General features: G+C 44.1%; 1 protein-coding gene across 2 annotated transcripts in view; it reads right to left on the reverse strand.

Annotated features, from left to right (window-relative positions):
• The window catches only part of LOC106598853 (polyamine-transporting ATPase 13A3), a 46,510-nt gene that overhangs the window by 17,317 nt on the left and 11,590 nt on the right, over positions 1-17,603 (reverse strand). For both annotated transcript variants that reach the window (XM_014189868.3, XM_045714507.2), the window contains exons 2-21: positions 15,243-15,319; positions 14,641-14,817; positions 12,282-12,461; positions 11,957-12,027; positions 11,722-11,805; positions 11,176-11,245; positions 10,497-10,631; positions 9,987-10,059; positions 9,355-9,486; positions 8,926-9,093; positions 8,122-8,279; positions 7,530-7,718; positions 7,240-7,301; positions 6,372-6,522; positions 1,573-1,695; positions 1,449-1,466; positions 1,169-1,322; positions 876-996; positions 547-671; positions 42-205 (exon numbers count right to left, since the gene is read on the reverse strand). In XM_014189868.3, the coding sequence (XP_014045343.1) occupies positions 42-205; positions 547-671; positions 876-996; positions 1,169-1,322; positions 1,449-1,466; positions 1,573-1,695; positions 6,372-6,522; positions 7,240-7,301; positions 7,530-7,718; positions 8,122-8,279; positions 8,926-9,093; positions 9,355-9,486; positions 9,987-10,059; positions 10,497-10,631; positions 11,176-11,245; positions 11,722-11,805; positions 11,957-12,027; positions 12,282-12,461; positions 14,641-14,817; positions 15,243-15,293 (2,406 nt within the window). In that variant the 5' untranslated portion in view covers positions 15,294-15,319. The remainder of the gene's footprint in view (positions 1-41; positions 206-546; positions 672-875; positions 997-1,168; positions 1,323-1,448; positions 1,467-1,572; positions 1,696-6,371; positions 6,523-7,239; positions 7,302-7,529; positions 7,719-8,121; positions 8,280-8,925; positions 9,094-9,354; positions 9,487-9,986; positions 10,060-10,496; positions 10,632-11,175; positions 11,246-11,721; positions 11,806-11,956; positions 12,028-12,281; positions 12,462-14,640; positions 14,818-15,242; positions 15,320-17,603) is intronic.

Consider the following 17,603-nt stretch of genomic DNA (forward strand, 5'->3'; position numbering starts at 1 on the left):
AATATCAATCCATGTCTTTTAATTAAGTTTTTCCCCCTCACCTCAACACGATTGTCTTTGCTGGTGTGGTTCTCTGTGTAGTGCCAATTGATCGTAGCAGGCTGGATGTCTTTGGGAGGTGTGGCGTCTGCTATGATGACCCTCTCATGAGGGGTTATCATGCCACAGTCTCTGGCTACTGATATAGCGGTTAGCATATTATCGCCTACAGACAGACAGAGAGATGACAACAAGATGCAAAACAGGTTAAATTACTAAAATGTAAAATGCAAGATGTAAAATGTACATTTTCATTGTTATCAGTGTAAGTGTGGCAGCTAGTTGTAGTTAGCTTAGTCATTCCAAATGACATAATAGCAGTTTAAATGGCTTTGCAGTACTGATGGTTACTTCAGTGTAAAGTGCTGGTGGGACTATGGTATTGAATATTGGTAAGATTGGTACATGCTACAGTACAAAAAGGCACTAGCAAACCTAAACAATCTCCCAGAATACTGACAACATTTTGTATTGTAGATGAAGACTGTATACGATTGGCTTATTCACCTGTAACCATCACAGTGCGGATGTTTGCACGTCGCAGGTCTTTTAAAACCCCAGCAGTCTCTTCCTTTAGCTTGTTTTGCATGATTATGAGCCCAAGGAACTCCATATTGGTCTCTATGAGATCTCTGACAGGTATAGAAAACAGATGAATTTATTAAAGAATAGGAATTTAGCCCACATAATCCAGCAATTAAAAAAGTTACACTATTTGTGAAAGGGGAAGTTCACAAATTCACACATTCAAATGTCTTGAATCTTCTAGCAAGAAATAAGTCAGTTCTCAATCCTGTGATTCTATTCAGCACATTGTATTAAGCACATTGTACTACCTGTTGAGGTTCTGGACCTTGTGCCAGGAGAGTTTGGCCTCCAGCTGGCGATGGGCCAAGGCTATGACTCTGAACCCCTGCCTGGTGTAAGACTCCAGGGTCTCTGTGAAGCTCTCTGGTACTAGAGTAAGAGAAAATAATCATTCATTGGGTTATAGTCTATTAACCTGCAAGCATGTTCATGTAAATGCGTAAGCCTGTCTTGACCGTGCACATACAGGTGGGGTACAGGGATAGAAGTACATGTTCTGGCAAACTGCTGCCTGGTAAGACTGAATAAAGGTCTAACTAACTTGTGTCCTCTGTGCAGAGGCTGGCCACAACCTCTGGCGCCCCTTTGAGGTAGGCGTCCATGCGCTTCTCCCCCAGCTTCCGGACCACCACACTCATCCTCTGTAGAGCTGACGAGAAAGGAAACTGGCGGACGATCCCAATTTCATAGGACAACTGAGAGACCGACAGCACAAGGTCAAACAAAATCCATTCAACCGTTCAACTTTTCCCATTCATATACAAATCAATATTCAAAGAAGGAAAGAAAGATGCATTTGAAAAAGCCCTCACACTACTTACCGTCAGCTCAGACAGCTCCTAAAAACCCAAAGGAGAAAAGAAGGGTTAAAGGACATAGTTAAGGTATATCTACCAGATATTGAGATGTAGCGAGGTAGGAGAGAGCATACTATGGATACTGTACCATGTTCTGTGCTAGATTGACTTCCTGGTTGACCTCTGGGAGCACCTGTTTGGGTGGCCGCACCACAGTGGGCATTATTGGATTGTGGAGGGCTGTTTCTTCCTCTGTTGGCTCCTCTAGAATCTGAACATCACAAACATTGGTGTTAAACAACATTAGTGACCCATATGAAAAAACTGGCAGCCCCTTCTGAAAGGCTAAACATGATTTAGACGGGTAACCCAGGGGCCAGTCTGCCATCTTGCCAAGGCAACGATGTAACATTGCTGAATGTAGAAACAGTCTGGCACCAGTGGTAGGGATTTTGTGCTTGTGTTAGCATGTAGCATCTTCCAGCTATTCTGTTACCATAGCTCTAACAGAAAGAATCCCACTGCTGCCACTATCTGTCAATATGTTTTGTGTTGTAGTCACGACATACAAAGATATGAAGAATGTGTCAGAGCATGTTTCAGTCAGCAACAGTACATATACAAGTTGGAACATTTCCATTTCCTGTGTAATACCAGTATGTGTAACACATTGCTACATTAGTATTACAGAAATGCAGTTAGCGTGTAGCATTGTTAGCATAACTACACTGAACAAATGTAGGAGAGATTATCATTCCAATATTGTCTTGGAGCCTCTACAACTCTTTCTCCACAACTCTTCATTGGAATCCCATTGACTTGGCTATCTACAAACTACACTGAATAACAATATAAAACACAACATGCAACAATTTTACTGAGTTACAGTTCATATAAAGAAAATCGGTCAATTGAAATAAATTCATTAGGTCCTAAATCTATGGATTTCACATGACTGGGAATTCAGATATGCATCTGTTGGTCACAGATACTTTAAAAAAAGGTAGGGGCGTGGATCAGAAAACCAGTCAGTATCTGGTGTGACCACCATTTGCCTAATGCAGCGGTGACACATCTCCTTCACATAGAGTTGATCAGGCTGTTGATAGTGGCCTGTGGAATGTTGTCCCACTCCTCTTCAATGGCTGTGCAAAGTTTCTGGATATTGGTGGGAACTGGATCCCGCTGTCGTACACGTCGATCCAGAGCATCCCAAACATACTCAAGGGGTGACATGTCTGGTGAGTAAGCAGGCCATGGAAGAACTGGGACATTTTCCCTTCCAGGAATTGTGTACAGATCCTTGCGACATGGGGCAGTGTATTACCATGCCGAAACATGAGGTGATGGTGGTGGATGAAAGGTACAACACTGGGCCTCAGGATCTCGTCACAGTATCTCTGTGCATTTAAATTGCCATCAATAAAATGCAATTGTGTTCATTGTCCGTAGCTTAAGCCTGCCCATACCATAACCCCACCGCCACCATGGGGCGCTCTGTTCACATCGGTGACATCAGAAAACCGCTCGCCCACACGATGCCATACATGGTATCTACACAGTACAGTTGAAACCGGGATTCATCCGTGAAGAGCACACTTCTCCAGAGTGTCAGTGGCCATCGAAAGTGAGCATTTGCACACTGAAGTCGGTTACGACGCAGTCAGGTCAAGACCCTGTTGAGGACGACGAGCACACAGATAAGCTTCCCTGAGACAGTTTCTGACAGTTTGTGCAGAAATTCTTCGATTATGCAAACCCACAGTTTCATCACCTGTCCGGGTGGCTGGTCTCAGACTGTTGCAGGTAAAGAAGCCGGATGTGGAGGTCCTGGGCTGGCGTGGTTACACGTGGTCTGGGGTTGAGAGGCCGGTTGGACGTATGGCCAAATTCTCTAAAACGACGTTGGAGGCGGCTTATGGTAGAGAAATTAACATTCAATTATCTGGCAAGAGGTCTGATGGACATTCCTGCAGTCAGCATGCCAATTGCACGCTCCCTAAAAACTTGAGACATTAGTGGCGTTGTGTGACAAAACTGCACATTTTAGAGTGGCCTTTTGTTGCCTCCAACATGAGGTGCACCTGTGTAATGATCATGTCACGGTTGTCGTAAGGAGGAGCGGACCAAAGTGTCGTTCCACATTTTATTTATACTGTGAAACTATGCAATACATAAACTGAATGACAAAAACAATAAACCGTGACGCAGAGGTGAAACATACACTACTCAAAATGAACCTCTCACAAACCCAGGTGGGACAAACACCAACATAAATATGACCTCCAATTAGAGACAACAATGACCAGCTGCCTCTAATTAGAGATCATCCCAAACAAAGCCCAACATAGAAAATCCAACCTAGAAAAAAACCCTGTCATGCCCTGATCTACTCTACCATAGAAAATAACAGCTTTCTATGGTCAGGACGTGACAGTACCCCCCCCAAAGGTGCAGACCCCGAATACACCTAAAAAACTAAAAAAGGGAGGGTGGGGAGGGGACAAATGTCTATGGCGGTTCTGGTGCAGTACACAGAACCTTCTCATCCAGTGGATCCTCCAGCAAAGGAGGCGGCTCCGGTTCGGGGCGTAACCCCTGCTCCGCCCGCTGATCCCTCCGTTTTTGTGTCACCGGACCGTGGATCATCACCCCGGAGGTTCTGGACTGCAGACCGCCGCTGGAGGCTCCGCGCCGCGGGCCGTCTCAGGAGGCTCCGCGGGCCGTCTCAGGAGGCTCCGCTCCGCGGGCCGTCACAGGAGGCTCCGCGGGCCGCCGCGGGCCGTCTCAGGAGGCTCCGGGCCGCGGGCCGTCTCAGGAGGCTCCGGGCCGCGGGCCGTCTCAGGAGGCTCCGGGCCGCGGGCCGTCTCAGGAGGCTCCGGGCCGCGGGCCATCACTGGAGGCTCCGGGCCGCCGATCATCACTGGAGGCTCCGGGCCGCCGATCATCACTGGAGGCTCCGGGCCGCCGATCATCACTGGAGGCTCCGGGCCGCCGATCATCACTGGAGGCTCCGGGCCGCCGATCATCACTGGAGGCTCCGGGCCGCCGATCATCACTGGAGGCTCCGGGCCGCCGATCATCACTGGAGGCTCCGGGCCGCCGATCATCACTGGAGGCTCCGGGCCGCCGATCATCACTGGAGGCTCCGGGCCGCCGATCATCACTGGAGGCTCCGGGCCGCCGATCATCACTGGAGGCTCCGGGCCGCCGATCATCACTGGAGGCTCCGGGCCGCCGATCATCACTGGAGGCTCCGGGCCATGGATCATCACTGGAGGCTCCGTGCCTTGGATCATCACTGGAGGCTTCGTGCCTTGGATCATCACTGGAGGCTTTTTACGTGGAGCTGGAACAGGTCTCACCGGACTGGGGAACATCGCTGGAGGCTCTGGACTGGGGGATGTCGCCGGAAGCTCTGGACTGGGGGATGTCGCTGGAAGCTCTGGACTGGGAAGGTGTACAGGAGGCCTGATACTGGGGCTGGCACAGGTGGCGCCAGACTGGTGACACGCACCTCAGGGCAAGTGTGAGGAGCAGGCACAGGGCGTACCAGGCTGGATAGGCTCATTGGAGGCCTGGTACGTGGGGCAGGCACAGAGCGCACCGGGCTGTGAATGCGCACTGGCGACACAGTGCGCATCACCGCATAACACGGTGCTTGCTCAGTCACTCGCTCCCCACGGTAAGCACGAGGAGTTGGCTCAGGTCTTCAACCTGACTGCCAATTTCCCCGTGTGCCCCCCCCCCCCCCAAAGAAATTGGGGGGCTGCCTCTCATGGTTCCCTTGTTGCCGTGCTCTCGCTGCCTCCACCTGTTCACATGGGAGGCGCTTTTCTCCTGCCCTGGATATTCCTCCAAAGCCTTGGATATACTCCTCCTCATCTCCTCCCAAGTCCACTGGTCCATTCCACGCTGCTTGGTCCTTTGGTGGTGGGAGATTCTGTCACGGCTGTCGAAAGGAGGAGGGGACCAAAGTGCAGCTTGTGTGTCATTCCACATTTTATTTATACTGTGAAACTATGCAATACATAAATAAACTGAATGACAAAAACAAACCGTGACGCAGAGGTGAAACATACACTACTCAAAATTAATCTCGCACAAACCCAGGTGGGACAAACACCAACTTAAATATGACCTCCAATTAGAGACAACGATGACCAGCTGCCTCTAATTGGAGATCATCCCAAACAAAGCCCAACATAGAAATATAAAACTAGAACAACCCAACACAGAAAATCTAACCTAGAAAAAAAACCTGTCACGCCCTGACCTACTCTACCATAGAAAATAATAGCTTTCTATGGTCAGGACGTGACAGATCATGCTGTTTAATCAGCTTCTTGATATGCTACGTATACTCCCGCTCCCCCTCTCTGGCGCTCGTTGTCACCAGTTTACTTATTATTACGCACACCTGCCACCATCGTTACGCACACCTGCGCCTCTGGACTCCACTCACCTGGACTCCATCACTTCTATGATAACCTCCCCTATATCTGTCACTCCCTTTGGTTCATTCCCCAGGCGGTATTAGGCATGTTTCTCATGTTCATGCTACTCGTTTTGTATTGTTCCATGTTTTTTGTATTATTAAATACACCCCCTGTACTTGCTTCCTGACTCCCAGTGTCTGCATTACACCACACCTGTCAGGTGGATGGATTATCTTGGCAAAGGAGAAATGCTCACGAACAGGGAGGTAAACTAATTTGTGCACAACATTTGAGAGGAATAAGCTTTTTGTGCATATGGAACATTTCTGGGATCTTTTATTTCAGCTCATGAAACATGGGACCAACACTTTACATGTTGTGTTTATAATTTTCTTCAGTATAGAACAGAAACTACTGTAGGTTACAATATCCACACAAGAACAGAGACAGCGTTGGAGAAAAAAAAAAACATTGCGACCACATCGAGACAGCCTTGCGACCGACTGACCCAGCCTGTAGCGTTGAACATCTTGAGGTCCAGTGGGTCTCCGGAGAGTTCTCCCTCTAGCTTGGTCAGAGAATGGCAGGTGGCCATGCAAGACACAAACGAGGACCTGACTAGGGTCTCATTGGCTGGGTCATCCTCTGGGGGAGAGAAGCTGAGAGAAAGAAGTAGATTGAAAGCTGATCTAAGACCAATTTTGTGTTTTCACCCATAGGGGGCTGCAGCTAAGTAAACACGTGTAAATTGTGGGTTTCTGATTGAATAGCTTTAAAAAGGTAACTACAACATTATGTAAATGTGTAACTATGCCTTTAAAAGGACAATCTGCAGTTTGCTACATCCATTTTGGCCCTACAAATTCATATGTATCCATTGATTCTTGAGGAACTTAACTTGTAAATACCTCATGAGCTTAGTTCAACTGCCGTACCCCATCAGATCCCAAAATATGAGCTTGTTTAACTCCAAGTAAATGTAAATAAACAATGTAATGCCTCAAAACATGGTTAGAACTATAATTTTTGATATCATGGATGGTCAGCCCTTGCATCCATATCTCTGTCTATGAATATGAAATTGGTTACATTTCTCCAGCCCAATCCCTCAGCTTTTTACCAAAACAGTGGTGGGCTTTGTTATCGTTTCAACTGCTGATTGCCCCTTTAACGGGGTTTCACGAGGGGACTAGTGGGGTCACAGAGAAAGGACTGGGGGAAACAAAGGAGCTGTGGTATTCATCCACTGACTTCCCCATAACAATGGAGGGGTCAGAGACAGTAGATAACTGATACATGGTAGAAGAGAACATCTCTCCTTAGCCATGGTGGCCATGATGAGAAACATGGACACCTCATATCCCCCTCATTCTCACCTGCCATTTTCAACTCTCTGGATCCCCCAAAGGTCCAAACCATCTTCAGTGAGAGTACCAGTCTGTGTGAGGAGCAGGACAGTTACACAGAAATATACTGTAGCTTCATTCTACAACTGTCTGCATTTTGTACCTGTGTGCTAGCTAAAGATTTCTGAATACTTTAATTTAAAATCACAGAATCATAGTTTTACAAAAACATACTACTAGATAGAGCAATATGTTTTGTTAGTGATTATAACAGCCTGATACTTGGCATGAAGTTTGAGTTTACGTGGCGTAGAGGGTACCTTGTCGAAGCAGATGAGGTTGAGTTGGCCACAGATGTTGATCCTCTGGGGGCTGATGCAGAAGATACCCACACGTTTCAGCCGGCGCTGGGCATAGACTATGCCAGCTGTCATGGCTGCAGGCAGCGCTGGGGGCACCGTGATGGTGATAATGTCCAGAGACTCAACCACTATGGTTTTGGCTGGAACCTGTTCAAAGAGAAGAGAAGAACCTTGTAATAAGTTTGGCTGGAACCTGGACATGGAAAATACTCAATGAAATTGACAAACTGCAGACATAGGGAAACAACACTATTGCTGGACTTAACTGTCTCCATACTGATATGTTTCTATTTTACTATGAGATGGTCGTATTCTTCCAAAAAAGAGAATTGGTTGGGAATGGGCCATGCATGGTTAAATAATGGTCAATTCATACACTGCCAGAGGACTATTTCCACAAATTTAAAACTAAGCCAAAAATACAGGATGGATACTACACATTGATTGTGGAGTGGGTAGGTATAATGCTCTTTGAGTACTAGCGAATAAAGCACTACACAAATGCAATCCGTTTTCAATGCCTGAACAGACAAACTGCAAAGTGCAGTACCTGGTTTATGATGCTGAGGACGATGGTGTAGATGAAGCCAATGCCGGCCACTCCCACCAGACAGAGCAGGAAGAGATAGGCATCTCTGTACAGCTTGAAGTCAGTGGGCTTGGGGTACAGGATGGAGCGTACCAGCTGGCCCTTCTCTGTGCTGAAACCTGACAGACAACAAATATTGGAAATAACCTAAATAGCATTTGAATTGATGAGCTGCAGAGTGCCATATTAACCCTTTAATTGAGTACATTTATCTCACATCCCAGTGGAAGCTGGTAGCTCATCCTCACCATGTCTCTCTCCACTGTTGTATTCAGGGAAGGTTGGTTTATAACTGAATGCACACAAACACTTTGAGCTAGACCTATAACAACTTTATAGCCCTGTGTATGTCAGTTAACCTAGAGTCTGAGGCCCATGCACTAATACACATATGCTATATTTAAGATATAAGGTATGGGGGGGGTGTGTGGTATATGGCCAATATACCACAACTAAGGGCTGTTCTTGAGCATGACGCAACGTGGAGTGCATGGATACAGCCCTTAGCCCTGGTGTATTGGCCATATACCACATACCCCAGAGGTGCCTTATTGCTATTATAAACTGGTTACCAACGTAATTAGAGCAGTAAAACATTTTTGTCATACCTGTGGTATATGGTCTGATATACCATGGCTGTCAGCCAATCAGTATTCAGGGCTCGAACCACCCAGTTTATAATAGGTAACAAATGTGTATTAGGTGTATTAAGGTCAATGAAAAACAGCTCCATAACAGAAGACTGGAAACAATAAGTGGTCTCACCAGTCCTGACCACCACGGCCTTGACCAGTTCCCCAGTGTAGAAGCGAGTCTGAATGATGTGAGTGCCACAGAACAGCGTGTGTCTCTTGTGTTCCTCTATGCTATAGAGGCCAGCCCCATCTTCTCCTGAGCTGGGTAGGCTGGTCTTGGTGACAGGCACACTCTCACCTGGAGAGGACCAATAGAAAGACTCTTTAAATATTATAGGTACACATAACATGATTACACTACAATGGAACCATAGCAGCTTTTATTATGGCATACGGGGCCTGTTTTCAGGACCCAGATTAAAGCTAGCCCTGAACCGAAAAGCACTTTCAAATTAGTTTTCCCATTGAGCATGTTTTTTTAGTTCAGGACAAGGCTTAATCTGGGTCCGAGAAACTGGCCCATAGTGTTCAAATTAAAGGAAGAACATTTTATAGTCACCTGTCAGCATGCTCTCGTTGACGATGCAGTTTCCATGAACCAGCACGGCGTCACAGGGCATGATCATTCCATTGGACGGGATGACGATGACATCACCAGGGACCAGCTCTGTGGACATGGCCTCCTCGACATCTGTGTTCAACACAACACCACAGGGGTATACTACAAAGCAGGAGCCAGCTAACTGTGATAAACAACCAGAAATAACTATGGATTTTCTGTTTCATTAAGAAAGCTAAACTAAATTTAAAAAAAAAGTTATTTCATAATATTTAGGCAAGTTAGCTGGCTAACTCCTTGATCCGGTTTGTAGTATACCCCTCTGGTCAGATGACGAACCCATAACAAGCAGCATAGTCCATAAGGAGGACTTGTTTTTCCTTCACAATAATTAAATAAATAAATAGAAATGTGTAATAAAAGATGTAGGATGAAATTATACCCATTATCAAATCATTATCAAGTACACATTGTCAACCATTATCAAATACACATTTTAATGTAATACTTCAAAAGTGTAACCAAAACAATGGAAAGGAGGAGGTCACTAATAAAATGCAATAGTAGATGAATACACTTGAATACACTACATTAATCTCTATAGAGCCAGTCTTATCAGGCCTGTTACATACCTAGAGTCCCTCTGCACACTGAGACACGTACAATACTGTGGGTTGCCACCATGTCATGCAGCATGATGTATTGCTGTAAGCAGAGAAAAAGGGAATCCATTAAAAGAAACACAAGCTAAACAACACAGAAGTAATCTATTCTATTCAATCTAATATGCTTTAAGTGAGAATTGGTTTGAACCCGAAAAAAGGAAATTCACGAGCACCACAATGTCTATTCCACCCATGCTCTACCAAGGTTTTCCAGCACACAGCTTTGACCTACTACAGTAGCTATGTTGGTATTGTACTTCAGACTATGTGTAGGCAGGTTGCTTAGGATTCAACCCTTCTCTTATATGATGGTAGGGAGATTTGAAGTTAACGCTAGCCCGCCAGCCCCCCCCACAAAAACTATTCTGTCAATGCCAAGGAACGAGTAACATTTAACTCCGATAACTCCGATTGAAAGGCAACATGGCTGCCACTTCCGCTACATGAGGAAGTGCTTAGTCTAGGACGATCACCCACCTTCTTGACGGTGTACAGCGAGGTAGCTATGGATATGACAGACATGAAGACTATGGCAGCGGCGTAGTAGTAATACTGTTCAATGCTCCACAGAATCACGCTGAAGAGCTGGAATATGTAGAACGGATTCAGGACCTGAGGTTGAAAGAATTAATATGGGGAAAAAGTCGGAAATTATTGAGATAGTTTCATCCTATGCAGCTTTATTGTCAGATTTATGGTTGTTATATTGTCAATTTATTCATTATAATTTTAGATAATGGATTGTTATTATCAGATGAGTCATTGGAAAATAAGCAGCATTTACTCTAAGGCAGTGGTTCCCAACTCTGGTCCTTGGGTATCCCAACAGTACATCTGTTTTATTGTAGCCCCAGACAAGCACACCTGATTCAACTTGTCAACTAATCATCAGGCCCTCAATGAGTTGAATCAGGTACGTTTGTCCGGGGGCTACAACACAAATATGTGTGCTGTTGGGTGTACTCGAGGACTGGAGTTGGGAACCACTGCTCTAAGGTACAGTAGTTATTCCTAGCCATGTGACCTGACCCATAAAAACTCTGGGGCCTAGTTGAAGACTATAAATAGGCTCCAGGGTTTTTCCAGGTCAGGTGATCAAGAAAAACTCCAGGTCATACTTGTTGTTGTGTGAAAGAAAATGTATCCAGTAACCTACCTCTTTTATGAGTAGCTTGAACACAGATGGCACCCTAACTGCTATCTCATTCACTTCAAAGAACAGTCTCCTGTTGAAACCGGATTAGAAACCATTAGCATTTTTGCCAGCTTTCTCACACGCCAAAGGGCCAATGTGTTCAAATACCGGTATGCACTGTATGCTTGTGCGGACTAGCCAGTCTTAGCTGTACATTCAGAGATAAATTCCAACATTCAAAAGAGCCGTTGGGCCAAATGAGATTCAAGAACAGATGGTGTGTTTAATAGTGCCTGTAGGAACAGGGATGATTATGCCTATGTGTAAGGTAGAGGTGCAGCAGAGGAGGCTGGTGGGAGGAGCTAGAGGAGGAAGGGGCTCATTGTAATGGCTGGAATGGAATAAACGGAAAGGTATCAAACACAAACATATGGAAACCACGTTTGACTCCGTTCCTTTCATGACATTTCGGCCATTACAATGAGCCCGTCCTCCTATAGCTCCTCCCACTAGCCTCTTCTTATGTACTGTGTATGGAAGTAGAGGGTTGTGGGTAATGTAGGCTACCTGTAGTCCTGAAGTAGTTTGCTGAGACCAGAGCTGTGGTCAGTGTGGATGCTGGAACAAGTCACCCTGACATCCTCCAAACCTCTAGAAGAGCAGCACACACAGTCACCTCCATGGTAATACTGTATACTTACCACCTTTCATATAAGGATGATAGAGAATGTCCATGTTTTAAAAGTAGCTGGACAATTACACATGTATGGGGGTTACTGTGATTTTGCAATAGGGCTCTTACTTAAACACTTCAAAATTCTGAAGCAGATCATTCCAGTAGTATTTTGTGCTGTGGTGGGTGAAGTAGCAAACCTGATAGAAAGAGAGATGTAGTCAGAACACCAAGTAATGTTCAGAAATCAACTGAGGGCTTTGGATCTGTATCCATCACTTCATGCGTCTCAATAATCTTGGATACCTTCCTTCCCTCGTATCCTTTCCTCCAGGACCACTGATCTATAAATTTCACCCATCAGTTGTCTTGAAGGAAAGGACATGAAGGGAGAGAGCCATTCAAGACAACTGGGACACTGTTTGTTAATGGATATCAGAGGCCATTGCCTTACCTGAACTGGCTGGATATGGATGTATTTTCCCTGATGTCCATCTTGGAGGGCACTGAAGGAGTGTATACTGTCCCCATTAGGTATGTGCAGAGGGCTTAGGAGATCGACATCGTCAAAGGGTCTCTTTCCAGGGGCTAGCATCACATGTACCTTGGTCCGGAACCACCTCCGAAACTCGTCCTGTTAGAATTGAACCAATGTCAAGTCATCCAGTTAACATTGTCCCCAGGATAAATTGCGCACAGCACATGGACTTCGAGCTTGGGGAGGATGTGGATACCATCCATTTGATGCTGTAAGACAGTGATAGTGATTAAGCAGACTGACTCTTCAGTAGAGAATTGGTTATTGTAAATTACAATTTGTAATGTAGTCTCAAGCCAATGTTATCTTTACTGTTACTTAGGTCGTAGTAGTTTTTATTTTATTTTGGGGGGGGGGGGGGGGGTTAGATCAGCTTTAATATTGCGGATAGATTGTAGCTTCCATCAATGTAATTGTCTGCATCATTTCCAATCTCACATATATTTTGGGGATATATATATATATATATATATTAGTGAGGGGGAAAAAGTATTTAATCCCCTGCTGATTTTGTACGTTTGCCCACTGACAAAGAAATGATCAGTCTATAATTTTAATCGTAGGTTTATTTGAACAGTGAGCGACAGAATAACAACAAAAAAATCCTGAAAAACGCATGTCAAAAATGTCCCACTCCTCTTTGCACACACACACACACACACACACACACACACACACACACACACACACACACACACACACACACACACACACACACACACACACACACACACACACACACACACACACACACACACACACACACACACACACACACACACACACACACACACACACACACACACACACACACACACACACACACACACACACACATATATATATATATATATATATATATATATATATATAAATAAATAAAGTGTAGATATTGTGAATGTTGTAAATTTGTAGCTGGAAACAGCTGACTTCTTAAAATGTATTATCTACATAGGCGTACAGAGGCCCATTATCAGCAACCATCAACCCTGTGTTCCAATGGCACGTTGTGTTAGTTAATCCAAGTTTATCATTTAAAAGGCTAATTGATCATTAGAAAACCCTTTTGCAATTATGTTAGCACAGCTGAAAACTGTTGTCCTGATTAAAGATGCAATAAAACTGGCCTTCTTTAGACTAGTTGAGTATCTGGAGCATCAGCATTTGTGGGTTCGATTACAGGCTCAAAATGGCCAGAAACAAAGTACTTTCTTCTAAAACTCCTTCTATTCTTGTTCATCTTCAGTTTCTTGGCCATTTCTCGCATGGAATAGCCTTCATTTCTCAGAACAAGAATAGACTGACGAGTTTCAGAAGAAAGTTCTTTGTTTCTGGCCAATTTGGCCACCCCAACCTTTTGAACGGTAGTGTATATACTAGAGGTCGGCCGATTAATTGGTATGGCCGATTAATTAGGGCCGATATCAAGTTTTCATAACAATCAGTAATCGGTATTTTTGGACACCGATTTGCCGAATTTTTTACATTTACTTATTTACATATATACACATATATATATATATATTTTTTTGTATACACCTTTATTTAACTAGGCAAGCCAGTTAAGAACGCATTCTTATTTTCAATGATGGCCTAGGAACGGTGGGTTAACTGCCTTGTTCATCGGCAGAATGACAGATTTTTACCTTGTCAGCTCGGGGATTCGTTTTTGCAACCGTTTATACATACATATATATACACATACATACATACATACATACATGCCTTTTTAAAATATATTTTATAATTTCCCACAAACCCTACCACTCCTCCCCTAATTGGAGTAAACTAGTGAACACCACCACTTAGGCTTCTACTTCCAGCTTTATACGTACTATATACATTTTACAGTCACAATCTATTTTACAGTAGTTATATTTTGTTTGTTTTTAGTTCTGGCCTTCCTCCATTTCTGATGTTCATCCAGTTATATTTTCCATATCTTTTTAACTGTGCTATATTTCACAACATTTTTACAGACACAGTATATTTTACATTTGTTATCTTGTTGTTATTAGTCCCACCCTTCAGCTCCATTCAATCCCTTTCATCGATCTCTTAACACCATCCACATTGGATTCCTATTTACTATATATTTTTCATCTGTGCTGTGATGTTTCACAAAAGTTATGAAACTTTCTATTCTCATAGTTTCTACAGATTGTAAATTAAAGAAACATTTTTGCTAAAAGTTTTATTAAATTATGGATCGATTGACTAGGACTTTTCAAATCACCCAGTGAAAGGTTATCTTTGGTGAGTAAGATTAGTGTACCGTGGATCTTAGCAGCAGTGTCTGGGCCTCCCTGATGAAGGGGGTCCGTGTGCAGGTCCCTCTCACTCCCCACTCAGGCAGCCAGTAGAGCACCAGAAACAGCAGCCCCCCGGTGCACACCGCCCCAACGGCCACCAGAACCATCTTCCAGGGGCACGGCCGGTAACCCCACACCTCCTATAGACACACAATGAGATTGTGGCACATGTTGGGTCAGAGAGCAAAATTTGGCTGTAACACCTCTTGGACGGAAGCTCAGCTACTCTAGCCCCTACCCAAGGCACTTCTTAAAGGATCCGCACTCTTAAAGGATCCTCAATTTTCACCTAAAATGACATACCCAAATCTAAGGAAGTATTAGATCAATATTAGCTAGCTACATCACACCACCTGCTAGGCTATGCTAGCACAGCGGTAATCAGTATGGTATATACAAGGCTAAGCCTAGATGGCCTTTCACTCTATATACTTACACATAGTATCCAGTCATCTCTGATCTACATAAAGACCCTAGCTGGGCCCTAGGGGTAGGAGCTTGGCTCTTGACAGAGTTATGGTCTTTGGAGTGGCATGCATGATATGGTGTTTGTTCAGTCACTCACCATCTCGTTCTCCAGGCCCTGGTTGATGATCTTCACGTCTTTCTTCTCCATCCTGTCAGAAGTGTTTAAAGGTCCCACTGAAACAACAGGGAACATCTTACTCAGCGTCTTGGAACTGTTTGCCATTGTAAATATTCCTGTTTGGGTAGCATGTTGGATTTTGTCTAGTTATGTTTGAATTGAAGCTGCGGTATTTGAGTTGAAACCAAAGAATCCAAAAACATGTTCTACCTTGGCACTATCACCTTTGCCTGCAGCAGTTTAGGCCTGGAATGCTGTCACGCCCTTTTTGACAAATGTGTGGGTTTAATGTACTATACATTGCAAGATGGCGCCGAGAGAGATGGCAGCTTCACTTCAAGTCCTTAGGAAACTGTGCAGTATTTTTTCTTAATGTATTATTTATTACATTGTTGGCCCAGAAAACCTTAACCTGTTGGGGCTAGGGGGCAGTATTTGCACGGCTGGATAAAAAAATGTACCCGATTTAATCTGGTTACTAATCCTACCCAGTAACTACAATATGCATATACTTATTATATATGGATAGAAAACACCCTACATTTTCTAAAACTGTTTGAATGGTGTCTGTGAGTATAACAGAACTCATTTGGCAGGCAAAACCCTGAGACATTTTCTGACAGGAAGTGGATACCTGATGTGTTGTATTACCTTTAACCTGTTAGGGCTAGGGGGCAGTATTGACACGGCTGGATAAAAAACATACCCGATTTAATCTGGTTACCACTCCTACCCAGTAACTAGAATATGCATATACTTATTACATATGGATAGAAAACACCCTAAATTTTCTAAAACTGTTTGAATGGTGTCTGTGAGTATAACAGAACTCAAATGGCAGGTCAAAACCTGAGAGATTCCTTTACAGGAAGTGGCCTGTCTGACCATTTCTTGAACTTCTTTTCCATCTCTATCATTTACTAAGGATCTCTGCTCTAACGTGACACTTCCCACGTCGTCCATAGGCGCTCAGAGCCCGGGAAAAAACAGAATGTCGTCATTCCAGCCCCAGGCTGAAACACATTATCGCCTTTCTCAAGTGGCCGATCAAGGGACACTGGGCTTAGGCGCGTGACCAGACCGCCCCCGCCTTTGGGATTTTTTCCTCTGTTTGCCGAAAAGGAGATTCCCTGTCGGAATATTATCGCTTTTCTACGAGAAAAATGTCGTAAAAATTGATTTTAAACAGCGGTTGACATGCTTCGAAGTACGGTAATGGAATATTTAGAATTTTATTGTCACGAATTGCGCCATGCGCGCGACACTTCTTTACTATTTCGGATAGTGTCTGGAACGCACGAACAAAACGCCGCTATTCGGATATAACGATGGATTATTTTGGACCAAACCAACATTTGTTATTGAAGTAGCAGTCCTGGGTGTGCATTCTGACGAAGACAACAAAAGGTAATCAAACTTTTATAATAGTAAATATGATTATGGTGAGTGCTAAACTTGCCGGGTGTCTAAATAGCGAGCCCGTGATGCCTGGGCTATGTACTTAGAATATTGCAAAATGTGCTTTCACCAAAAAGCTATTTTAAAATCGGACATATCGAGTGCATAGAGGAGGTCTGTATCTATAATTCTTAAAATAATTGTTATGCTTTTTGTGAACGTTTATCGTGAGTAATTTAGTAAAATGTTAGCGAATTCCCCGGAAGTTTGCGGGGGGTATGCTAGTTCTGAACGTCACATGCTAATGTAAAAAGCTGGTTTTTGATATAAATATGAACTTGATTGAACAAAACATGCATGTATTGTATAACATAATGTCCTAGGGTTGTCATCTGATGAAGATCATCAAAGGTGAGTGCTGCATTTAGCTGTCTTCTGGGTTTTGGTGACATTATATGCTGGCTTGAAAAATGGGTGTCTGATTATTTCTGGCTTGGTACTCTGCTGACATAATCTAATGTTTTGCTTTCGTTGTAAAGCCTTTTTGAAATCGGACAGTGTGGTTAGATTAACGAGAGTCTTGTCTTTAAATAGCTGTAAAATAGTCATATGTTTGAGAAATTGAAGTAATAGGATTTTTAACGTTTTGAAAATCGCGCCACAGGCTGCCAGTGGCTGTTACGTAGGTGGGACGCAAGCGTCCCACCTAGCCCATAGAGGTTAAACCTATGCCATTGAAAAACACAGGGGCTGAGGAATATTTTGGCACTTCCTATTGCTTCCACTAGATGTCACCAGCCTTTACAAAGTGTTTTGAGTCTTCTGGAGGGAGATCTGACCGAACAAGAGCCATGGAACGATGATGGCCCATTAGACACCTGGCGCGCGAGTTCATGTTGGGTACCCTCGTTCCAATACGTTATAAAAGAGAATGCATTCGTC

Source organism: Salmo salar, chromosome 03, assembly GCF_965601325.2.
Source record: "Salmo salar chromosome 03, fSalSal1, whole genome shotgun sequence".
In the NCBI taxonomy this organism is placed as follows: Eukaryota; Metazoa; Chordata; class Actinopteri; order Salmoniformes; family Salmonidae; genus Salmo; species Salmo salar.